Source organism: Hetaerina americana, unplaced genomic scaffold (assembly GCF_022747635.1).
Source record: "Hetaerina americana unplaced genomic scaffold, ioHetAmer1.1.p SCAF_3, whole genome shotgun sequence".
Classification (NCBI taxonomy): Eukaryota; Metazoa; Arthropoda; class Insecta; order Odonata; family Calopterygidae; genus Hetaerina; species Hetaerina americana.
The window spans coordinates 43,380,773-43,407,782 of NW_027286874.1; the positions used below are offsets into that span (position 1 = coordinate 43,380,773).

The 27,010-nt window shown below is 39.2% G+C and overlaps 1 protein-coding gene across 1 annotated transcript in view; it reads left to right on the forward strand.

Annotated features, from left to right (window-relative positions):
- Positions 1–344: 344 nt before the first annotated feature.
- LOC139690015 (uncharacterized) overlaps positions 345–27,010 on the forward strand; it is a 40,345-nt gene continuing 13,679 nt past the window's right edge. Inside the window, exons 1-8 of the mRNA XM_071587195.1 lie at positions 345–452; positions 4,972–5,290; positions 7,029–7,290; positions 8,441–8,590; positions 13,440–13,716; positions 14,502–14,750; positions 15,648–15,902; positions 17,627–17,802. Of these exons, the coding sequence (XP_071443296.1) occupies positions 4,989–5,290; positions 7,029–7,290; positions 8,441–8,590; positions 13,440–13,716; positions 14,502–14,750; positions 15,648–15,902; positions 17,627–17,802 (1,671 nt within the window). The 5' untranslated portion in view covers positions 345–452; positions 4,972–4,988. The remainder of the gene's footprint in view (positions 453–4,971; positions 5,291–7,028; positions 7,291–8,440; positions 8,591–13,439; positions 13,717–14,501; positions 14,751–15,647; positions 15,903–17,626; positions 17,803–27,010) is intronic.

Consider the following 27,010-nt stretch of genomic DNA (forward strand, 5'->3'; position numbering starts at 1 on the left):
TGTTTAGAACTCTAAAAAAATGTAACATATTCACTCGAATATCATCAACTCCTTTAGTTAGCTATTTTGTTGTGGAAAGTTCTTTTGTTTTTACTATTTATATCTAAAATATTCTTAATTTTTATCCACTACTGTCCAACATTTACTTTCAAAACCTAAATCTTGTTTGTTAGTGCAATAAAAGTCGTAGCATCACCATAATCCTCATTCTCCATTGGCACTTTGCGGACTCCTTTTCCATAACGCTTTATTTCGTCACTAATCTATCTCCCCCTTCCCCTTCAGCTGCCATTCTATCGCGTCGATGCGCGCACTAAAAAGAAACAAACACTCCCCGCAGAGAGACCAGGCGGAGCGGAGCATTCTGTGACTGGTGGGCGTATTGTCAAGGACACGGGCAATCTGCGCGTGACCGCGTTCGCTGCTGGCCTCTTCGCTGGAATACATAGCGGGTAACGTAGCGGCCAATTCTTAATAATCTCTTTATTAGGTGACTGACGAGTGTTAACACAGGCGTATAGCTGGATAGGTGTAGTCAATGAGTGTAAAGAAGAAACTTGAAGCCATCAGTGTCGCCATGGTCAGATCGAAACATTTCAATAATTTGTTTGCTTGATTGAATGTCAAACTTTCAGTCATTACTTGTAAAATATATCTTTTCCTATTGTTTGTAGATAATTATTTTCTTAGTTAGAGCTGACAAGGAAGACATTCTGGCACTAGGCAAAGGAAAAATGGCTTTACTTTGATACTTCAAGAGACCGAATTGCAAACATTACATCAAATCATTGAGAGGTTTGCGTGGAAAGGAACAGAGAGATGGCGAACGAAATATGTGCGATAAGATTGATCTTTATTTATTTATGCATACCCTGCAAGCCACCACCAAGGTGTGTGGCGGGGAGTGAATACACACCAGAATAATTTTACCCGAACATGACCCCACCGCGGTCGAACAATGTTATTCTGATCCCCTATCATTGGTGGAAAAAATTGCATCTTAAATTTATCTGTTCTACATTTAATCTCTCTAATTTTATTAGCATGATCTCTCCTACCGTAGTACGATGGGGGTAATAATACATTTTCAACATCACTGCTGAAGAGACGTCCTTCCAATTTATGCAAGAGATTTAATCTGTAATTTAACCTTCGCTCCGTCAGTAATTCCCAGCTTAGCTCCCCTAATATTTTGGGTACGGTACTAAGTTTATCATAACAACGTTTAACAAATCTAGCTCCTCTACGCTGCACGCGATCCAATTCGGCAATTACTCCAACATCGTGAGGATCCCATATACTTGCAGCACAATCTAAATGAGGAATAACCAGCGACAGATATCATTTCTCTTTGATATTTTCATCACATTTACCTAGTTGGTTACAGTAAGAGGAGTTAAACGATGTCAACAGTTGTACAAATCATATCCATCACGGATCTGGAAGAAAAGGGAGACCCTACCGGGGGCAATTGTCATTACTCCCGCCAGCACAGATCCAGGAGTCATCGGAACGCAGAAGCCCTTCCACCACGTCAGGGTTGCAGTCTATGTGAGGGATATATCTGTTTGTGTGTGCGCGTGTGTGCGTGCGTGTGCGCGTTTGTGTGTGTTTGTTGATGGCACAGGGGTGACGCACAAGAAAACATTGTCATCTGCTGGTCACAGGGCCTCACCATTTCTATCATTTTTCATGGTATCGTATCCTTTCGCTTTGTGTCACCCACACACCTAGAAAATCCTTTTCCGTTTTCAGAAATGACAGCAAATAGTATCAGTATTGCGTGAGCAGGGCTGAGATAGTTCCGGGTAATGGTTTGCAAAACGTTTGGTGCTCAATTAAAAGTCCACAATCTAAAAGAATTTCGTATGCGCATTTTACAGACCGCCAGTCGACCGAGACAATTCAATACCAGAATTAGACCAGCAAATCAAAGGTTTTTTTATTCCAGCAAAATGATCGGGACGTTATCATCGGCGAATACAGGTACTTGTACAGTTCTATCCGAATCCCCAATCTCATCTGATTGGAGACGTGTGAGTCACCAAAAGGAGCAGTTAAGGGCTATTTCCATTCGAAACAATGCTACCCAGTGGGACGGTAAAATGTCTAATCAATCAATTCACCAAATTGCACTTGAGTTTAAAGGAGCGTGCTGCCTCTAACGTCTAGTCTGTGAATCACTATTACACATGCTTAATGAGAAGACATTCCCTATTCCTCAGGACTATCACGCCCGAATGCTCTCATTTCCTAACGTGGTCAAGGTACTCTAGGCTGTTGGAGAGAGATTGAGAGCGTAACTCGGACGAACAAATCTACATGCATAAACAAATCAGGAAGAAATACCGCACTATATGGGCAATCGACTACGATTGGGATATGCGTATAGGCTTGACGAATATAAGATGCCGATTTTCGGGGCACATGCTCATATTGCGTGAGCACCACTATTCAGTGATCTGCTACATTTTCTCTTGCGTACGAGTATAACTTGTCTTGACCATGGTATGAGCAGTGTAGGAGAGGTGTTATTATGAGAGGAATGCCACCATATGAAACGGCATAACTAAGATAGGGCTTGGGCTATACATATTTATTGACCCATATTGGTTTAGAAAACGTGGGAGGAAGAGTTTTATGGACTGTCGTAGTGGCATTTATGATGAAGGAATTTGGCCGGAAGATAACGTCAAATTATTGTTATTTCTCATCTCAAAAAAGGGAATATAAACCATTCTTGGGCGGTTCAATAAAAACCCGTGTTAGATATGGAGAAACCATTTTTTCAAAAACATTTTTTTTAGTTTTCAACTTAGTTTCCTTTTAGGAAGATACACTTCTCCCAACGTTCCGGCCATTTTTTTAACTCCTCCAAAAAAAAGGATTTGTCGAACTCTCCAAAATACGCCTCTGTCTCGGCTATAACTTCCTCGTTTGAGCTAAATTTTTTTCCCGCGAGCCATTTCTTCGTGTTAGGGAATAAGAAAAAGTCGCAGGGAGCCAGATCGGGTGAATACGGGGGTGTGGCAGCAATTCATAGCGTAGTTCATGCAGTTTGGCGGCGACAACTCCGGATGAATGTGTTGTCCACCGTGAGCAATCGCGGCACCCATCGGACCGACAATTTTTTCGTCGCCAACTTATCATGTAAAATATTAATTGCCGTTCCGGTCGACACACCCAGGGCCTCTGCTACTTCGCACACTTTCGTTCGTCGATCAGCGAGAATCATGGCGTGGACGTTTTGAATGATTTCCTCGGTAACCACGTCTGCGGGGCGTCCTGGTCGCTCCTCATCAAAAACAGATGTTCGCCCACGCTTAAATTCATTGAACCAATATCTAACTGTGGTCATAGATAGCGAATTGTCCCCATAAACAGAATCGAACTTTGCTTTTAACTCCTCGCATTTCTTCCCATCCAAAAACAAAAAGCGAATAACCGAACGATACTGCTCTTTTTCCATCTTAGCAAAAATCACGAAACACGTCTTATTCGAATGGCTGCCAAATCCAAACTAACCATTAAATCAGTCTGAAATTTGTTTCACCGTCGTTAGATAGATGTTAGCACACGTTGATGACATAAACTTCCCTCAGGAACGCCCTTTGTCGTCAAACACGGGTACTTATTGAACCACCCTCGTATATGAGGACTACAGAACAATAAGTTACATTCGCTCGCAACTTAAGTGGTTCTCAGGATTATCTCTTAGATGGAGAGGAGGGTCATGGTTACTTAGGGAATGATCAGTTGGGATTCAGGAAGAGGATAGGCACGCGAGATGCCCTAGCAGTAATAAGGTCACTAATATAGCGGACCATAGAATGCAATCAGGATGTTACTGTAGGTTTCGTAGATTTTGAGAAGGCGTTTGATAGACGGAATTGGGTAGAATTAATGAATTGATTGTAGAAAATAAAAGTGGATTGAAGAGTTGGGGACATCCGCAACTTGTATATTTCTCAGACTGCTTAGGAGCGAGGGGAGGGTGGAGAGTGAGGCTGGACAGTGAAGTAAGACCGAAGAGAAATAAGACTGTTGTGTTTATCATCACCTGTGCTTTTCATCGTATATGTAGAGAAAATAGTTAAAGAAAAGCATGGGGAGTACTGGGGATAGGAAAGAAAGTTAATGGCAAATTCATTTAATCAGTGAAGTTTCGGAGACTTTTAAAATGTGCGAGTGGAAAAGGCGAAATGCGCAGAAAGGAGAACAAACGAGGAAGTGCAAGGGCTGTTAGGGGAGGATGGGAGAATTCCAAAGGAGGCAGGAAAGATGGATGTAGAGAAGTTTGAGTGACGACATTGAAGACTGTGGTAGAGAGAAGAACGTTAGGCAAACGAGGAAAGGGCAGAAATAGGATTGGCATATGGGACGAATTAAGGGAATATTGACGAGAGTCCTATTGCAGTGGCGGATTTCAGGTTGTGTTTTGTTGGAGAGGCCAAGGAAATGCATCGCTGTACCTTTGAATTGGCTGTGTTTATCCAAAACCTACCTCATCCGGTAGAAAATCAATAATAATAATACGTACATATGGTTTTGTTTTTATGGGATGATAAAATAGGTAAAAGTAAATGTGTATATAAAAATATATGTTTAAAAATTTATATAGGACAGGAAATTTTTTGGAATTCCATTTATTTCTTCTACGTGTTCTCAAAAGAAAATCAAGTGTGATATTTATTTTATTTAAATCATATTTTAAAGTTTGGTACGAATTTAAGTGATTAATTTCATTAATATTAGTAATATATTTATTTTTAATTCTCTTACGTTTATTTTACGTTCCTCTTTCTCTGGCAGAAACTTTCATCTAAACGATGAAATTTGCTATAGAGGGACTTCTTTGGATTGAAGCCATTGACACTTCACCAAATCAGGAAGTTTGCAAATAACTTAAAACATTAAATAATGTCCAAAGCCCGACATTTCACGAATAAAAATATTCACTCATTCTTCTAGGTTTTTCGACGTTCTCCATGGATTTGAAAACTTTTGTGGCGTGGGAGTGGCAGGTGGTGGTGGCCCTGACAGCTGTTGCATTATCTGCCGCTGGAGTCTATTACAAGATCTACTATGATTACTGGAAGCGTCGAGGATTCCCGGAACTACCTTTAAAGCCCATGCCTTTCTTCGGCCACACGACAAGATTACTCCTTGGCCGAACCAGTTTTGCCGATGCTTTTCACGAGTTGTACAAATATGCAGGAGATAAAGCTTTCGTGGGATACTTTCATGGAAGTCAGCCATCGATAATGCTCCGAGATCCAGAGATAATCAAGTAAGAGAATGAACGTACATGGGTAAAATAAATAATATATTTTAAAATACTATTGAATTAATGCAAATTATTACGACAAGAAATTTACCTTAAACTAAACACGTTACCAATTATTTTACGAACTATGAAAATGAAATATGTAAATGAATGGTGTATTTTTAGCCGAGGTTATACCCATAATTTCCTATATCTGGTCATGAAACAGCATGATAATTTATTCGAAGGAATCCAAAGAATTTAAGTGTCTTTTCACACTTATCGCTCGTGTGGAAGCTTAGCAATAGAATGACTCTAATTGTCCATATTGTGTTGTAGAAAAGGTAGTTGGGATGTTATGATAGAGGATGAACTGAATTTGCTCCATGTTAATAAATCCTAATAATAAGTAAAAATTATGTAGATATGCTCTTTATTCGCATGCACTGACAAGAAAATACTTGCGAGGATGGAAGAGCGATATGATTGCCAGGACATACTTGATAATTGTCATTATACGAGGTCTGTTCAAAAAGTATCACCACTTTTGTGTTTCCTCTGTTTTGTGTGCGTCGTCCTTTCATGGGTCTCTTCAGTTTCGGGAACCAGAAATAGTCACTGGGGGCCAGATCTGGGGAATGCGGTGGCTGCGGCATCATTAGTGTGTTGTTTTTGGCCGAATATTCGCGCACAAGTAACGATGAGTGAGCAGGGGCGTTGTCATGGTGCAAAAGTGAATTTTTGTTCTTCCTCGAATCCGGGCGTTTGTGGCAAATTACCGCGCGCAAATTGCGCATAACATGCAGGTAATATTCCTCATTTGCCGCTCTACCCCGTGGCAAGAACTCGTGATACACCACGCCCCTGCAGTCGAAGAAAACTGTAAGCAAAAATTTCACATTCGACCGAACTTGGCGCGCTTTTTTCGGTCTTGGCTCGTCCTGCAGCTTCCATTGGGATGATTGAGCTTTAGTTTCCAAGTCACAACCATAAACCCATTACTCATCACCGGTTATGACCTTCTGAAGCAAATTTGGGTCGTCCTGGACTGAGTCCAACACCTCATTAGCAATGTTAATGCGTTGCTGTTTTTGGTCGAAATTGAGCAATTTTGGTACGAATTTCGCGGCGACCCGTGCCATGCCCAAATCATTGGTAAAAATGGAGTGGCACAAGCCAATCGATATGTTTAGGTCCTCGGCAATTTCTCTAACGGTGATTCGACGATTGGCAAATACTAATTTCTTCATTTCATCAATGTTTTCGTCTGTTGTTGACGTCCTCGTGCGTCCGGTACGCTCTTCGTCGTTCTCGTCTTCTCGGCCCTCGGAGAACATTTTGTACCATCGATAAACGTTGCTTCAGTCCAAGGTAGCTTCTCCATATGCCACAGTCAACATTCGGAATGCGTCCGCGCACTTAATTTCGGTTTTCACACAAAATGTGATACTGATTCTTTGATTCATTTTTTGGAACAGGCAAAAATCGAAGACAAGCCAAAACACGTCCAAGCAAAACAGCTGTCAACAATTAACTGAAAATCCAAAATGCCCGAAAATTTCGGCATAAGTGATAGACATAAGTACCAACATAACGCCACAAAAAAAAATGAAAATAAAATATACGTAACCCGCGAAAATTCAAAATTCGCGATACTTTTTGAACAGACCTCGTGTATACCTGCATATTTTCAACATCAGAAGAGAAAATACAATTTCATATTAGGCAGATATATATATCGTATATAAATTTTATATTTCAGGCACGTTCTCATAAAGGATTTCCACGTGTTTGTGAACCGAAATTTCGGCTTGGACGAGGAGGTTGATCCGTTAAACGCAAAGGGACTGTTCAATCTAAGGGGACATCGATGGAAGGAGATGAGGGCCAGGTTGAGCCCCACGTTCACTTCGGGGCGAATGAAGGCGATGTTCCCTCTCATGCTGGCGTGTGCCGACGAGCTAAACGAAAGTTTTTCCAAAAACATCGAAAAGAAAGGCGGAGAAACCACTGCAGACATTAAGGTAAGATTTTGTACTACAAGAGTCAATTGCGCGAAATGGAATCTCCCTTACCCTCGTATTCCTTTCAAAAATGCCTCGAACATATTCAACCTTTCTTGGTAATTTTTTATGTATTGGTGTACATCGCACACGTTGGTAGACAGAGACTGTAATACTTTTGCTAAAGGACCGTAATGAGTAATTTGGATGTCGAAAAAGAAAAGTGGATGTCAATCGCTGATATTCGGAGACAGAAGGAGAAGAACTCGGCTATGTTGATGAAACATGGGCCCAGTTTTCCAAAAAAATAATTAGTTCCGATTATTTTCAATTTAAGCGAATGCATGACTGAAAATTACATTATTTTAAAATGAAAATTATGCTACTTTCGTTAGAAATTCTAGCAATATTTTTATTCTTTTCGAAAATTCGACGCTTTCTTCTTTGAAAATGAGTTGTTGGTTGGAGTAAAATAATATTAACTGAAACTTCCTAATGTGTTTTTATCACTAGAAGAAACTGGGTTAAAATCATTCAAAATTTCCAAATCATTGGGAAAAGCAATATTGTCCTCTTAAATTTGTTGCAGAGCTCATTTCAGATCGTATTTAAACGCACATAAGGAAAAAACTCAATCATATCCCTTAGCTCATAGACTTTAACCCTAGCCTTATCATTCTCGAGACAGTTTTGAAATAACTAATCTTCCCAATGGAGGAAATGTCTTCTCGCTCAGATATCACCAACATTAATAAGCTCTCGGAAAGATTCTCCAACCACCAAAACCCCTAAATAATGTTAACTCAGGTATTAGGAAAATAGCATTAAAGAATCTGAGACGAATATCAAATCTATGTTTTAGCATTAATTTGATAAAGGAAATCGGAGTGTTTTAACATAGTCATAAAATAGTAGCATTCCTCCTATAGCACCAAGTAAACTATGGCCTGTGTGGCATCTAAACTTCCATCTTAGGCAGTAATCAGCAATTTCTGAATATAAAATAAATACACGCTGTAGCAATACTTACAGCGTGTATTTATTTTTATATGTCATATCACTATTTTGATGGTGTAACTATCATTTTATATCCGCAATCGATGTTAAATATAAGGCATCACATTAATGTAGTAATGAATCAAAATGATTTGCTTATTATTCCTAAATAAAGGAGTACATGGCTTGCTACTCAACTGATGTCATTGCCACATGTGCCTTTGGCATACACTGTGACGCCTTGAAGAATCCAGAAGCTTCTGAATTTCGACGCATGGGGAAGCTTGTTTTTGAACCCACGCTGAGAAGAAGCATCCTCATTATGGTAAGTAATAAGTCTCTCATAAAAAATTCTCAATGCTACACATGAAGTGGTGGCTCGTGGGTTTCACATTTATTAATGCTCACTTACTCAATTTGCACAATCAGCCACGACAGAAAACTGTGAGGTCGGGTGGAGCGGTGGATTTTATTTTGTAGGAGCTTTTCCAGGTAACTGCGTTTGTGGAGTGCATGGTGTGGAGTGCGTGATCTACAATTTCCGTTCTAAGTAAACGCCTATCCTTCTCTCCTATACCAAAAGTCAACCGCATCAACATACTCACCGATACGTTGAATTTCTGTCGAAACCTTCGATGGCGCGCCTTCTGGAAATCACAAAGTAACCCTTCCAGGCACATAAACGCCAATCCCGCACTTGACTAATTCCGCCCTGCTTCAACCTATGAACCAAAACCCCTTCCAAGTAACTATCTTGTTGAAAATTTCATACGTGTGCTTCTCCACAAAGTCTCCAATAAATCCTTCATAGAATCTCTCAAACCTAAAAATAACCTCTCCATGAACGAACGCCATGTCTTAAAAAACCCTTAAGTCAAATCCCAACATCGTTGTCACCACCGCCGATAAAGGCTCCTTAGTAGTAATTCTAAACACCAATGATTACATTTCAAAAGCCCTACACTACTCTCACCAACAACCCGACACCAACTTTCTAAGCAGAAATCCGGTCTTTCTTCCTCCAATTTGGATTAGAAGAAGGCCTCACCTCCCAAGACATATCCCTACTCTCACCCCCAAGCAGCAGAACACCCCAGTTTTATCTCCTCCCAAAAATACATAAACCTAACATCCCCTGTCGCCCTATAGTTTCCAGTTTCAACTCTCCCACCGAAAGAATCTCCGCATTCCTTGACCACCACCTATAACCTGTTGTACTAGTCTTGCCCTCCTTCACAAAAGACATACCACTTCCTACACCGTTTAAATTCTGTCTCCATTCCCCCCACCTCCAACCTACTTAAGGCCACCATCGATGTTACTTCCCTAAATACCTCTATTTCCCATGCAGAAGACATCCTCTCTCTGGCATTATCTTTCTCTACGTCCCCCACCCCAACGCCCTTCGACCGAATTTCTCCTCAATCCAGCCACTTTCGTCCTCACAAAAAATGCATTTTCGTTCCAAAATTGTATCTATTTACAAACCAAAGGCATAGCGGTGGGAACAAGGATGGCGCCATCATACGCCAATCTCTTCATGGGCCACCTTGAAGAGACTTTCCTTTCACAGTAACCCCTCCAACCTCTTTTGTGGGTCCGCCACGTAGAAGACATTTTTATTCTATGGAAACACGGCTCTGAGTCACTCAATAATTTCTTATCGGCCTTAAATTCTCCTTTCATAGTCAAATTCCCTTCTTCCATTTCAGACTCCACCATCACCTTTTTTGACACAGACATCACAACTCAAAACTCCTAACAGTAAAAAATTCACCTCTTCAGGACATATCAAAGCCACTAACCATCAGCAATACCTTCACTTCACCAGCTGTCACCATTCTCACACCAAACTCTCGATTCCTAACTCCCTCTTTATCCGCGGACACCGGATTTGCAACACCACAGCCACCCTCAACAAATACCTCCACTATCTACTCCATGCACTCCACAAACGCGGCTACTCAGAAAAGCTCCCACAACATAAAATCCACCGCTTCACTATAGAATGACTGTATGGTAAAAACATTAGGCCAAGAAGCATAGATATAGAAAGAGAATATGACGTAGACGAAGATAGCTTACGTCCAGGCATACTCGACGATGAAATAGAAAAGGCACTAAGAGAGATGAAATCAAATAAGACCGTGGGGGTGGATAACATTCCTGAAAAACTATTAAAAGGTTATGGAGAATGTGGTAGTAAGAGACTATATGGACTGATTTGTAGTATCTATGAGGAATGAATCTGGCCGGTAAACGTAGTGAGATCAGTGTTAGATTCCATACTGAAAAAGTTAAAGGCTACATCATGCAAGGACTGTAGAGCGATAAGTTTGATTTCCCACGCAGCTAAAGTTGTTTTCAGGATTATCAACTAAAGGATGGAGAGCAAGACAAATTTTTACTGAGAGGATTATTAGTTTGAGTTTAGGAAGGGGAGAGGCAAGCTCGATGCCATTGTAGTATAGAGATCACTAATCGAGAAGAATATAGAATACAATCAGAACGTACGAGGGCAGGTCAATAAATAAGTGGCAAACGTCAGCAAGATGAACTCGGAAGATGTTACGAACACTTCATTGGGAAGGCTTGGAACATCTACCGTACAGTTCCGACTTAGCCTCCAGAGATTTTCAACTGTTCAGGCCCCTAAAAATTCATTTGGATGGCCGACGTTGCGGAAAATATGATGCCGTGGGCTCTTAAGGTTACTCGTTGGCTGTGATAGCAAACGAAAGACTTCTTTGCTGCAAGAAATCGAGGGCTTGTAAAGAGATGGGATGACTGTCTGAATGTACAGGGTGAACATCTAGAAGAGTGATATAAATATCAGGAATTTACTTTGATATTGCCTCTGTCCAGTTTTGCGAGTTATTTATTGACTTACCCTCGTATTTGCCTGTTTCGTAAATTTTGAAAAAGCGTTTGATAAAGTGAATTGGGAAAAACTAATAAGTATATTGCAGAAAATAGGAATAGATTGGAGGGAAAGGAGGCTAATCTGCAAACAGTACATGTCTCAGACTGCTCAGGTGCGGGTGGGGAACGGGGAGTCGTGATGGGCAGTGTTAGGAAGACGTGCAAGGCAGGGTTATCCATTATCACCGGTGCTGTTCAACGTATATGAGGAGGAAATGATTAAAGATGCATGGGAAGAACTGGAGATAGATATGAAAGGCGACCGGGAATTCGTAAAATCAGTTAGGTTTGCTGATGACGATGACCAAGTTTGTCGATCGCCCAAGGGGTTGCAAGCGTTGCTGAGTGAATTGGAAACTCAGTGCGACATGGGATGAGAATCAATGTTAATAAAACAAAGATTATGCAAGTTTCCAGAAAGACGAAGGATAAGCTAAACATTAAAATAGGGGGGCAAAAATAAGATCACCTGTAACAGTTTACGTATCTCAATGGTGTTTTGGATCAATATGGTCAAAGTATTATTAAATTATATACTATATATAAACACACACTCACGAGGGCGATTCGAAAAGTAAGGTCTCTTATTTAAAACAAAAAAATCTATTTTCAACTTTACGTACATCGTTGGAAAGGTTGAGCATTTAGCAATTATTCTGCATAGTCGCCTTGATGATCAATCATTTTTTGCATCCTTGTAACCAGCTTCTTAATACCGACGTCGTACCGCGGTATTCCCGGCCGGGGTAATACTGGCGGCAGTAATACCGGCGGCATACCGCCGCGTCGCGAAGCCAACTGACGACTGCTTCTCCGATATAAATTCATCGCCATTAAGTGGAAGTGTACGGTGAGAAGTGTATGGACATCAAAAACGTGTGGAAGTGGAGGAGGGAGATTTTTGATGGCCGGGAAAACGTCCACGATGACCAGCGGTCTGGGTGACCGAGTTTGCCGTAATCAACAGTGGCTCCAATTGGCGAGATGGGGCGCAATAACCGGAGAAATACCCTTCGCGAGATAAAGGAAGGCCTTAATGAAGGAGTGGCTACTTCTCCGTGAAGAATATTGTGTCGGAGGTCCTCGGTTACAACAAGGTGCCTCACCAAAGGAGTGTGTTTGCATCATGACAATGCACGTCTGCATGTGTCACATCGAACGACCACCGTACTCAATGAATTCGGCTGGGATATCATCGACCACCGTCCCTACAGCCCGGAAGTTGCCCCCAGTGACTACCACTTGTTTCCCGCTCTCAAAAATACCTTGGAGGACAGAAATTCAAGGCAGACGAGGAAGTGCAAGAAGCAGTCGTCAGTTAGCTTTGTGACGCGACAGGAGAAAGGTACGACGTCGGTATTAAAAAGCTGGTTACAAGGATGCAAAAAGTGATTGATCGTCAAGGCGACTATGTAAAAAAATTTCTAAATGATCAACCTTTCCAACGATGCACGCAAAGTAAAGAATAAATTTGATTTTTCATAAAAAAAGGAGACCTTACTTTTCGAATCGTATATCAGTTCGATTGTCATGGGATGAGAATCAATATTAATGAAAAAGATTATGCGATTTTCCAGAAATAAGAAGGATAAGCTAAACTTTAAACTAGGAGGGCAAAAATTAGATCTTGTGTTACAGTTTAAGTGTAACCTAATAATTATATATATACTCGTATAGTCGTTTTAGTTTTTAGGAGTCTCCAGATAAACAATTATAATTAGCGCTTTATTCCTAATAATAATACTTGTAGGTATTTTAATCGCACCAATCACCTTGATTGAAAAAACAAACGAAAAAATATTAAAGCCTCACTGTCAAAATTTACCAACCTGACTACATGTAATCATAATATGTTTTGACATTTTCAGAAATACGACAGAAGATCCGAAAATGTTGCTTGCGACCAATACTGACACTGAGACGACCCTTGAGAATGGGAGATGAGGCGAAAAGTATAATAACCTACGTTCCGTTTCTCACGACAATACGTGTAAAATTTTATCATTAGCGAAACCCTTGAAAGATCGTATTAATGCCACTCTAGTTTTCACTTTTTAATTATTTCGCAACCCTAAAAATATCGAAACCGATCGACCAAAAACTCGAAAGTTTTTGCATGTTGTGGGTGAATATGTCATTACAAATGTTTGCGGGGAAATATTATGACTTTCATCTATAATTACGTCAATTTTGTACCTCAAGGTTCACAATGACGGGAGTAGCATGATAACGACATTCGTTTATTTCCACAGCTGTTCCTCATTTCCCCGAAGCTGTTGAAATGGACTGGAATGAAGTTTACCGACGACTTAACTTCATCATTCTTTAGCAACTTTGTTCAAGACATGGTCGAGCAGAGGGAGAAAGCCATCGAGCAGAATGAGAAAACTGGAGGAGGCATCAAGATGTTCGGGGACTTCATTCATCATTTGGTTCTGCTGAAGAAACGAGGACTTCATTTCAAGGATGAGATTGATGAAGAGGATGGACAGAGCGAAAGTGTTAATCTAGAGCACAACAAACTTAAAGGTAAACTAGAAATTCCAAGAAACCGCGGGAAATGCCGCAACAGTAACTTTTTAACAGATTCATCCGCTAATATGCATTTCAATGAAACAATTTCAGAGTGTAAAAATCATTCGCGTTGACCGGGATTCGAACCCGGATCCCTCGATCTCCGGCCCAGTGCTTTAGCCAGTTAAGCTATCGAGGTGTCCGCTTAAACTGTGAAATTGGGGGCTCTAAACGAAAAATATGTTACAAAATACCGTACATAAAATGTGACAGGCATTCGTAGTTGTGCGCGACGAGCCACAGTCCACAAGGTTAAAGCCAACTTTAAACACTTGGGTTGTTTTCATCTTTGACAAATTTGTCAATTTTGTCTTACTTACTTTTTGTGGAAAAGCTGTCTAAAAATTCATTTTCTGTATAATCGGTCAAATCTCTTTATGTAAATCTTCCCGTAGTCAGAATATTATAATTTCATTTTTTGCGCAACGTTTTGATTTCATCTTTGAGAGATATAAGTGAATATAAGCTGAAACTGAGTGGTTAAAAATTTATTTTAAGGTTTTTTTATCGATATTCAGAGTATTTCAACGCAAATTACTACATTTGAAGAAGTAAACATTTTTAAGTGTGGTCTATGTTCGGTCTGGAGTGAAAATGTAAGATATTCAGGTATTTCCTAGCCTTTGAAATAATATTTTCTCGCCCAGAAGTCTGATCCATTTAATTAGTGCGAATAACACATGTGCTTAATTCATTCTAAAGAGTAATACTATGAACGACCTATAAATTTCCTCTTCTAGTGGAGCCTTCTTGGACGAACATCGACAACGAAGACTTGACGGCTCAAGTGATGCTGTTCTTTTCGGCTGGCTTCGAAACAACGTCATCCCTCCTCAGTTTCGCTCTGTACGAGTTGTCGGCGTCGGAGAGTGGGAGGGCCATCCAGGAGAAACTGAGGGAGGAGGTGGACAGGGTGATGGGGGAAGATGGCGGGAAGATCACCTACGAAGGGCTGAAAAGGATGCACCTCCTGGATCGTGTCCTGAAAGGTTTGATCTTAACGTGCCCTTGGAAGGGCACGACGGCCAATATAAGAATAAATGTAACTAAAAGCGTACTCAACGAGATTCCATTGTTAGAAGTTACTCGTACATGTCAAACCGAAGATTGGTTCACTGCAGCTCAGTCCTTCCCCTCCCAATCTTTGTTTCTTCAAAAGTCCATAGCTTCACGTCTCTCATTATAATAATCATCATCTCCACTACTTAACTTATTACGTAGTTCTCTCCGGAAATATTCCCCTATTTATATCCAATAGACTATATTTCGGTACACGACAGGAGAAAGAAATATCTTTCCTGTACCCAGTCTTGCATGGGTGCTGTCTTAATTTGAAAAATTTGCGTTAAGAGAGACAGGAAAATACGATAGGTCCTCCTCGCATTCGGCATTAAACGTGTCTAGACAAAAACTGGAATGTACTCAGGCCAATGTCTTCGTAAAACACGTATGGATATGACTTTTTAAAGAGAAGAATAGAATTTTACGGGACGATATGATACTTCTTCAAAGCTTCAGCTGACCAGGATCCTAATTATTTTGGTCAAGAATAGAAATTAGATTTTGCATACTGAATTTTTAGATTGAATAATAAGAAAAATAACGTAAGACGCAAAAACCATACTTGTATTATGGATTGTAATAATAAAGACGGCATCATATTTTCTCATTTCCTCGTATCCGTTAATGTCTCCTTGCCGCGTGGGGATCGATCAACTAGCTTTCATAACTCAAAATTATTGCGGCAAATTAAAATTAGTGGATTTGGAATGAATATCAATATTGGACAAGGTCTTCGTGTCTCGTAAATACGTGGACACCATGATCACTGTTTGCGCCTAATTAAGTCAGTAACCAAAGATCTTACTTTTTTCACTCTTTTTCAGAGGCTCTACGGATATACCCGCCGGCAGGATTTCTCGTTCGAATGGCTGGTCAGCCGTATATAATCCCAGGAACAAACCTTGTCATCGAAGAGGGAACGCAGATTTTCATACCTATGCATTCCATACAATTGGATGAGAAGTACTTCCCGAATCCCATGCAATTCAACCCAGATAGATTTCTGCCGGAGAACAAGGAGAACAATGTTCAGCAGTTCTCATATTTACCATTTGGAGATGGGCCTCGTGTTTGCATCGGTGAGCGACATTATACATTGAGACATAGTGTAACAGTTTGGGTCACGGGTGTGGTTGAGCTTATTTAATCTATGCAATTTAATATTAAATCAATTCTAACTTAAGAAACTTAAAAGCTGCTTTCTATTTACACTTTTCCAATGATAAATGCCGCCCTAGAAATCCAACTGGCTAATGGCCCACTACATTAATTTGATGGGTGATGCGGCAACCTGCTTATTCGACGGTCGAGCGTACTCGCCTCGGTCGTTCGTCGGTTCCGTATGAATTGGTAGTTTAAGTATTGAAATGTCAGTCTTTTCAGCAACAAAATCTTTTCACCAAGTAATCTCTATATTAAATTGAAAAATTTCTAAACAACACATCTTGTGGGCTCGATAGTTTTCAAAACGCATTCATTGTCATGAGTAGGCTTTGGATGAGCGAACTTAGGTTCACAATTTCGGGTTTGATATGGTGGAAAGGCCATGTTGCAGGATCAAAAGATGTAGTGCACGTGTCCGATAAAAGAAAGCTTTATTGCTCGACGCACGTTTCGGCTCACTGAGACATTATGAGGTAAACTCCACTCAAAAACCAGACAGTACAAAATGTGACTACCAGAGGAATAAATATCTTAGGGAAAAATCATCGTCTCTCGTCAACGTTAGGCCTACCGTGATTACTGTAGGTATGTAATTACAAGGTCTGTCCCAAACGCAGTATGACTGAGTCGATTAAAAAACATTTATTGACAGAATTGAAACATTCTCTCCGAAGTCTTCGAAGAAGCACCCTTGTGCGTCCACACACCGCCGCGAGAGGGTTTTCCACTCCTCGTACGCAATTTGGAAGGCGGCGCCCGGAACTCCCCTTAAGCTTTCTCGTCACGTCCTGCTGTAACGCCTCCACCGACCCGTGGTGCCGTCCTTTCAGCGCGTATTTGAGACAGGGGAAGAGGAAGAAGTCTGGTGGAGCGTTGACTAAAAAATTTGAATCCTCACTCACATGGCCGAGAAGATCTTGGCATATCCGCGTGCAGTTTTGCCCAGTATCACGCAAAATTTGATCACGTAGCGCTCCTCCAATAACAGTTTCATGACGGAGCATAACAAGTTTACGTTATAGAGGTTTCGCAAATGAACGATCCGCACTCTGCAAAGGCTGGGAGCCAACTACCACGGGCCTCCAGCCTTTCCCGAGACTCCCCTCGCTCGAACCCAGCCAGGAAACTCACGCTCCTTCTTTGAGGGTATATCCCAGGCACTATATATTGGGAAAATATTTTGGACCAATGGACTCATTAATTTGAAATGTATTTAAAAGAATAATAATAAGTAATTACACGCAAGTCCTTTGCACGGCATATCCATTGAACGGTTTCACTATCGTTTCCTTCTGCCCTGCATGAAAAAGAGTAGTACTGTTACTACTGTTACCACTACTGTTAAAAATCTTTCTATTTTCTAAATCGAGGCGACAAGTTCATTTTCCCGCCATCTTAGTAACATATTCGCTGGTATCAAGTGAATGGTAACTCATTGACTGGTAGTATATTATTTAAAATATTAGTTATTAGTATATCATTGGAAATATTTGTATATTAACTAAAATAATTTTTCTTCATTTAACCTCTTCTTAAATTAATTTAATACTATTATTTATTTATATTATATTAGTAGCTATTTATTTTAAACATTTATTTATTTTCCAAACATTTTCCTCAACCTTTATTTTTCAAACAGGAGAAAGATTTGCACAAATGCAAATTAGATTAGGATTGGCATCAGTTATATCCAAATTTGAGTTTGAAGTCTGTCGTGAGAAGACGGACATCCCTATGCGATTCAAGAAAAGAGCTTTTGTGCTGACGGCGGAGCGCGGAATATGGCTGAAAGTGAAACAACGTAGTGATAAGAAGTGAAAGCCGCACTGGCGTCGCGAAGGACCCCAGAAAGTGTCGCTAATCTGCATCAGTATTGATAAATATCCGGTAATTATTGTTTCACAGTGCCACTGGAACTAAAGACAAGTTGTTTTATTTTCTTGTTCAGTGTGATGCTTAGTCATATGTACTCTACGTGACCATTAGCATGATGCTCATGTGATTTAAAACAATTCATACCCAAACTTGCTGAGTTAGTTCCAAGGACACCCATTACAAATGTGTCATATGTTGGTTATGACTTTATAGCTAAGTTACAGGTAAATTATATTATATTTGTGTACCTGCCAATAATAAAAGCTGGAGAGCACTTTTTAGTTTAATTTTTTTCAAATATTTATAATATTCACCAAAGTCACAGATATAAAATTGAAAATATTTTATGATAGCACCTGCATAAATAGATCAGATAATGATTCTTGTTATTTCAGGTATATTATCGATGAAACAGGCTATATGCTGGCAATTACAAAACATACTTTTTTTAAGAGTAATTAATGGTAGCGGTAGAATTGATTGGACCATTCGCCTTACAAGCAAAAATAATTCCAAGAGGAAAAAATTCATATTAATGCTCATCAAATAATAAAGCTGAATGTTCGAGTTAGGGTGATGATAAAAGAGAATTAAAATGAGTCGTTGTGAAGAAACGTTTTCATCAACTCGGATTACTACTATAATGTAATTGTGGATACAGTAATAACAGAAAAATATGCTTGAAGCTACTCCCGCTCTCAGACTCATCGTAGAGAAAATAATTAAGATGGATCAAACGAAAAATATCACATTCCTTGATCTGGAGATAGTCTTCGACGACGTTGACAGGAATGTTATGCTGCGTATACTAAAGGAAATTGAAATACACAATACAGGGCTGCTCACTGTCGCCATTGATATTTAATATGTACATTGAGATGGGAATTAACGAGGTCAAGGAAAAATATAAGATATAGTGTACGAATCCAAGGAGAAAGGATTAGTATTCTGTGAGTTACAGACAACACAGCCCGACTGACAGAGAAGAAAGCTTCTATCAGAACACTAGAAAATGTGGAGAAGGGGAGTAAAAGCACAACATTCAGATAAAAAAGACTAAAACCATGGTTATGACGTGCAGTGAGAGTAAGGAAGAAAATCTTCAAATAAGGCTTGGGGAGGGCACGTCGAAACAAGTGGAATAATTTTACTATTTAGGAATCAGGATCACTAGTGATATTAAAATCGAGAGGGTAAGATTAAACAGAACACTAATGGCGACTAAGGCTTTATATGAGAATAAGATACCACAAACGGGAAACAGTACTGGCATTGGTTAGCATAGGAAGCGATTAATTAGAAATTATTATTTCTGATCTACTTTTCTACTGCTGCCTATTACTCAATGTCCAGCAAATAACTGATTAAACACATAAGCTCAATGTTGTGCGAGTACATGTTAACATGCAATACAAACCGAAAATGTATTCGCCAAATTCAACATCCATTGTCATTTGTTAGTATATGCTCGTTTTGCATGTCGGGTATTAATGTTTAAGTGCTACACACAAGACCATGGGTTTTAAGTTATCAGGAAATTATTTTATATTCCTTACACAAGATGACGCATGTGCTGACCTCTGAAAAGTGAGGCCAACTTATAAGAAATGGACCCTGAAGTGATAATCATTGTGGCATTGATTAAAATTTGAAACGGATACAGGACGACAATTTCCCCGATAGACTAGATAACCCCCGCACTTCTGCTTTTTTCCCCTGTTAGGCGAAATTCTCACGATTCTCCTAATCCTACGGGAGGATTGGCCGCAGGTGATGAATGACAGGTTGAATTCGAAGCGGGGGGGAAGATGCACGTTGAGTCCGTCGCGGAGACTTTTCAGGCTGAGGGAACGATTCTGTTTCGCCCGATCGCCCTTCACCTCCTCGGTCTCGCTTCCACTCCCACCCGCCTTTCAACCTCCCCTTCGCATCCTCCGCCACTTCGCACTGCTCACCCTCCTCCCGTATGCACACGACAAAGCACTGTCGCTTATCCGCCGGAGGTGTTGAGCACGCGGAGAGACCATTCGTGAGTGCACGCTCAGGTGCCGAAGCTCGGTAACGCCTCACTCCCGGGATCGCCGGCAGCACTACTCGGCCTAGGTAAGTGCATTGCTCCGAAAATTTCCAACTGGACGCCCCCATCCCACCCTCACATCGACAGAGAACCGTGCGGCTCTGATAAACGCCCACGCCGCTCCTCCCACTCTCTCACCTGGGTTTTTGCGATTTGACATCGGATATACTATCTGTGTACCATTTGCCGCGTTTCCGCTAAATCCCCACCTGGTGGTTGCCTACTCAAGCTTTTTTCCGGTGTTTCGTAACCAATATCGGAAGTCCTTGACGAGACTCGGCGTCCTCGAAAGCCCTTGGCGTAGTAGGTCCCTCGTAATTCGTCACAGTTCGCGTGTGTGATGTCGGCGGTGCCCTAAATGAAGAGTGTGGATCGAGATGATCTAAGTTGGGGGGAGAGATATGGGAGGTTCTCCTGTTAAGCGAGATAAATGTGGCGTGTGAAGTGTAGCCCATCGATATATTTTATTTTATTCGATATTATATTAACTGTAACCAATGCTTTTAGGTGGATCGGCCCTCCTGTCGATTGAACCCAAATATTCTGAAATAAGCATTAGAGCATCTCTATATATGGCTTTATCCATTGGAAGATTTAATACGTGAGCAGTAGATGTCCACATTAGCTTTCCCGTAACTTTTCCCCCTAAAATAGGTGTGACGTGAATCCCACAGACGATTTTACTCAGGGCCTTCAGTGTAAAATAATTACTTGTACTATGAAGAAATACCCCAGTGTTTTTAAAAATCAATATTTTTACAGAGTATTATAAAATTTTCTTTTTTGTAAAAAAATAAACAGCTTCACACTATATCTCGCGAGAAAGAAGTGTTCGAATCCACTAGAACTATTAAATTTCTCGCCGTGATTGGGAAAATCGAGCTTTAATTTAAATGCTCTTGGCAACTGTAGATGCATTTCTCAGTTGGAAGTTAAAAGGGATCCGTTTAACACTGACTACTAAGGAGCCATATTTTTTATTATTAAATCAGGAGAAATACTCAAATTTTAGGTCTGATTTAAAACTACAGTCAGGGAAACATAACAGTTCAAGGTTTAACTTTGTGGAATTCTTTCATGATAGGGTAAAAAAAGAAACTATGCACTTCAATATAAAGATATGACCATGGTTTAATTAATCATAAAAATTGACATTGACTTGAACACGAGCTATGAATATTGAGTCTGTTGAATAATTCTTCCCAAATACTATAAAGCTTCCTTGGCAACAGTGAGACAAGTTCCAAAATACGCCATCAATTCGATCGTACATCGCAAATCATCTTTCCGGAATGAAGAAACTCTTTTCATTAGCTAATTTCCTGTTCACTGAGTGATATTATGAACAAATTACGCTAACTTTCCGCAATGACAAACCAATTTTAAATGGATGAGCGCAGAAGTCAATGAAAAGAGTATCCATATTTCTTGACCCTCACGTAGCCCGAACTACCATAAGCGAATGAGTCTATGTGATTCTCCAAGGATTCCTAATAGTGAGGATTCGCCTATATAGTATACGGACGTCTTCGGGAATATTTTCCCAAATTCCACGCAATTGTTTCCCTGGTGAATATCTTTTAATGCGACAAACCTGAAGTTAACGCCAATTAAGGTTTATATACATCCTCTAGCCAATACACTAGCCCAAACATGCTAGCAATGATGTCTTGACGGCGGGGAAAATTTTAGGAAATATTTTATGAAATATCGTGAAATCGACGTCACGGATTTCTCGAATCGCAACTCCTACTCCCACCTAATGCATGATAGTGTTTGATCGAGGTTTTCCCAACTTCAGTGTACAAAGAATTCGGGCACGAAGCATAGGGCTATATTATGGGGATATTGGATTTAGAGGGCAGCGAAGGCGTTTATTTATGTACAAGGACGATTGGTAGTAAAATTCGAAGGAAAATTTCGGCTGAAAACTATGCCCTTAGTTGCACAGCTGTTTCATATTTTGCGGTTTAAATTTGATTGCGAAAGAACCGTAATCGATAGCATTGAGGCCATGTTATGAATACTATTCAAATGCAATCCTCAATTAACCTACGTTCGTCAGAATCGATTGAGTAAGCCACTTCCTGTCAACTTAATTATGAAGCGGAGTCCACTATTGGTGTTATTTTATTTAAGACATAGGAGAGAGGATGTAAAAAACATTTGAAAATTTATAACTTTAAAAAAGAGAGATTATCTCTGCACGAAAACTCCACCCCACGATTTTAAAATCAATAATTAAAATTTATTATTCATAGTACTACCATGCTACGTTCTCTATTTTAGTTCTGGTTGTTATTGAGAGAGACAGATTTTAAAAAAGCATTTAGAAACCTTCTCCCATGCTTGATACGAATGTACTATTCTTAAATACTAACATCAGACACAATTGCTCATATTATATACTCTCTTCATTCGCGTGACGGCCGCGATTACGATGCAATGAAGTAATTACTACAACCTCGACGTATTATAATAGAAACTGTGGGCAGAATATGAATGTTTCCCCGAATTAAACATGCAAATATCACTGGGATGCCGAAATTGGGATTCTTAAATGCTTGACAAGTCCTTGATTCGCGTCGTAGCACACGTGAGGGAAGAAGTCAATTATCAGCGAAAATGATTAGTTTGGCATTCGGCCTTCAGCTAACGTCAAGACGGTGACGGTATCTAATTAAAATGATTGCTATGAATAGCACAGGCGATCAGAATTACGGATCAATACGCTTCGTTGCAACAATCCAGGGGGAAGGTATGGTTATAGTTCGAAGAAACAAATCAAAACGACTTTTCTGTGTTTGTTTATGGTGATGTTTTCTTGTTTTTTTGTAAATATCTCACTCTATCTCCATCGTTGATATGTGAAAGTCATTGGCGGAATGATTTCATCGACCACACATTGATCCTCAGCCTCCATCACAGTCTTGAACATTGAAAGGCGGCTGGGTAAGATACGACGAAGTGCCAGATGGGCTACTTGAATTATGAACGGGTTTATCAATTACAGTGATTACCAACGTGCCTCGCAAAGCGCACCTCAGTTCTTGGAAGTCATCCTCCCAGACATACTTCGTGTAAAGGAATTGGAAAATAAATCTTTGTAAGCTCCCCATGATGTCATTAAAAATGACGGGTTTCGTCGAAGAGTCGACATCATTAGGTGAACCGATCGTTTTTAATAAAATTCAGGGGAACTTACAAAGATTTATTTTCCAATTTCATTATGAAATTCTATATAGTTGAGCCAAGTGCCATTGATTTCAAACTTCCTATAATTTACCCTATGAATAGACGCTGAAAAGAAAAGTGAATTGTAAACCGACTGCAGTACCAAAAATATGGGTACCACTTCGTACGAGAAAAGATAATAGTAAAATAAAAAAGGCTGAATACAAGAAATGGGAAACAAGAATGATTTAATCTAATCTCAACGAATGTGTAAACGTTCTTAGTAGATAAGACCTGAAACGGCGTTTATACTGGCATTAACGATAAGTTCCCACATCAGTCAGTGAGTGTTTGGTGTTTATCAAGCTGTGCCCGACGTTTCGTAGGCCCCGAATGATGACAGATGGTCCCAGTTTTAGCAGTCATCAATGAATTTATGAGCCCAGCACTGATTATTGACATATTTGACTTCTCTTGAAGCTTTCCTAAAATATCAAAAATGATAACAGAAGAGCTCAGCCGTTGAATCATTATTTTGTTTCACGCATCTGCCAAGAAATAGTAAACAGTTAATCTGGCCAAAAAACTGACTCCCTTAACATTGATGCCATTCGACTAAAACCTGGCTTCATGCTGTAAAATAGCGTCGGAAATATAGTTGATGGATATTCCTTTCAGTCAAAATTTTAAACTCTCCAATAACTGTTGTAATTCCTTTGAATTCCTTAAAGGGAATTGAGAAAAGTAATAGACTTTTCTACATAGCAGATGTAAACGGCAAAAAAATTGAGCAAATGGAAGATTTCGTATACCATGGCAGAATTTCAGCGAAAGATAAATCATAAAAGACTGCGCTCAGTGCTAAGTGAAGAGATAAAAAGGTGTGTGCTGCTGATGCTGGTAGGATATTTGTACGTTTAATCAGAGGATATAAAAATATCAATATTTGTCAAAGGCAGAAAAAAGACATTATAAAGCAAGTACGCTTACTCTTCCACATTTTATATCATGCAAGTCAAACTAAGAGATGGGATAGAGAAAGATAATTACCAACCAAGTGCGATTGGCAAATATATATATATATATATATATATATATATATATATATATATATATATATATATATATATATATATATATATATATATAATCGTGGTTCCCGTATACATACGTAAATATGAAAGAGAGGTTCTCAAGAAAATGGTTCTCAAGGACTCTTTAAGTAAGGAATATTGGAAGTCTCAGAAACAGAAGGGCTTATATGAAACAATGACCGAATGTGTGTGACAGAGTAGAAAGAAGGATGAAATAACATTACGTTATGAAAACATTTAGCAAATTCATTAAGTTTCCTGGTAAAACCAAAAAAATGGCACTTTTTTGGCTTAGTCTACCCGAACTCGAACGACGTGAAGGGCATGTGTAATTAACATCGCACCAATGTTAATTACGCTAAAAGCTACTCTGTTTTAACTAGAAAAAATATGGAGAAAGGGAAATACGTTTTGCCTAATCATTATCCTCGGCTAAAAGTAGCCCCGAAGGTTTTAAGAAATAAGTATCCACCCAAATGTAGTCATATTATAATTCAAAACGTAAACAAGGTTTGGTTACAAAACCTTTAAAAAGTAAATATCGAGTGTTTCAATACGGGGTCAGTTATTAGGTTTCCTCAAGAAGCCACTCAAATCGCTGTAGAAGAAAATATTTATCCTAGAACCATATTTAATCTTAAAATATTCTGTATTGTCGCTGGCTTTATTGCATTAAGCATTTCCATTGAAATTCCAAAATCGTCTCGATATGGAAAAAAAAATAAATTTAGTTTTACTACCGCCTGTAAAAGGGTATGTGGAAACCGGTCTTCTTTTTCAACCTTCAGCACTAATTATCTCACCCATCAATATATACGTATTAATGACTTTTCCTTTAAAGTAATCTTATTTCCCGGCGTCCATGTCTTCTCTCACCATTTCCTCATCCACCAAAAGAAGATTACTTTGAGGGAGCCAGCGCAAACGAAAGATAGATCATTTTGGTCCATACGTGTAGACAATAGTGAAGGATTAATATTACACACAATATTCCCGCTTGACCAAGACAAATCATCAGAACAGTTGGAAGTGGCATATCATTATTGTAATTATTTAAAAAATTGGTATGTAGATCAATTCACTGAGAGTTATATAACTCAGTTAATACTTCAAATAAAAATAACCTTACTCTTGATTGGCGCGGTGAATGTCTTATATATATATACACACACATATATATTTTATATATATATATATATATATATATATATATATATATATATATATATAAATAACACACACACACACATATATGTATATATACATGTACATATGTAGAATATTATATATATATATATATTAGAGCAAGGATTTCCACAGTTTTCATCAAACAATCCCTGTTCCGTTAAAAAAATACAATTAAATGTGCCTATCCGGAGTACGGTTGTAAGAAAAGAGGCAGCAACCAGGAACTAATGTTACTGGAATGGTTATACCCTAAAAACAGTTGATATTTTTGAGGAATATACTGAATTTGGTTTCGGGTAATAAGAAAATAATCATTGGGATTGAGTGCACCTATGCAAAAGTGACGCAATGCCAATCAAATCTACTACGCGTCATGGCATTATAATCATCAGACAATGCGTAAGTCTTAAAGTTAATCCGTCTCGCGTTTTTTTTTATTTTTTACGTCTTCCTTGACTTATTTGCAACTTTGATTTTTAACTATGGAAATAGTTGGGTCGGATTAATGTCATGGGAATATCATATTGAATCCATAAACACGATAATCAAAAGGGAATCCAACTTCAGGAGTCAATCCACTATTACCTCCTCGTCAGTTCAAGCTGTATATCGTAAAGCTTCCTTCGGCCTCGCGCAGGTCTTTGACGCAATGATAACTTTTCCTGGAATGAGATCTGGCATTCAATGACGTCCTAAATTGCTAGACTCCGCTACATTTCGAAATAACTGCATGCGTCCACGGAATTATCTACAAGGAGGCCGCAAACCAGGAAGTAAGGTTGGTAAAACACGACGAAGATTGACGAATTTCGTAGAACACTTCTCCGTTTCCCGAAACGTGGAAGCAGGAAATACCCACCTCGGCAATATAGTCAATTAAGACCCCAGTAATTAGTTCGTCAGGTAATTATTTTTAGTGACGCATTTAATTGGCTACTTACCAGGCTATTTATATTACGAATGAGATTTGAACGACAATAATGACGAAACTTTATCTTTATGAGCACGATACACGGGCAGTTAGCGGTTCATATAGTAGTCGCAAATTTTAATTGCTGGCAATATGATAAGGATGAAAAGTCAATGAATTAGTAATGAGCTAATGGAAAAATAAATAGGTAATTAGAAGTAATGGACGGAAAGGAAAATGACTGATTGGGACGCAAATTAAACATACTAGAATGAGTTAAATGATAATTCACTAACAGGATATAAAACGTACGGCTAAAATTAGCTAAACATTTATAATGGTCAATTTTATGAGTCTTTGCCTGAATATTAATTCTGTGCTTACAGTTTTTTAAAAACTAATTACGGTGTCTTCCAAATATTATCATTAACTCTCCCCTGATGAATTTTGCTAACGTGCAAATAAAGTTTCTAAAGAGAAACTAGCACGTACATGATTAATTTTAATAATTACCCGCCCAGAATCGATAGTGCGGCTCGATTCTGGTCAGAGCATTAGGTGATCATTAGATTTGAAGGAAATATATGTAGTTAAATGTTATTCTCTTAAAGAAATTCAGCATGTAATGCCGTATGAAAAGCAGTAGTTGAACGGTTCACTTAATTTGTTCATGTTTTTACCTCTTAACCTTTTCACTATCATTAG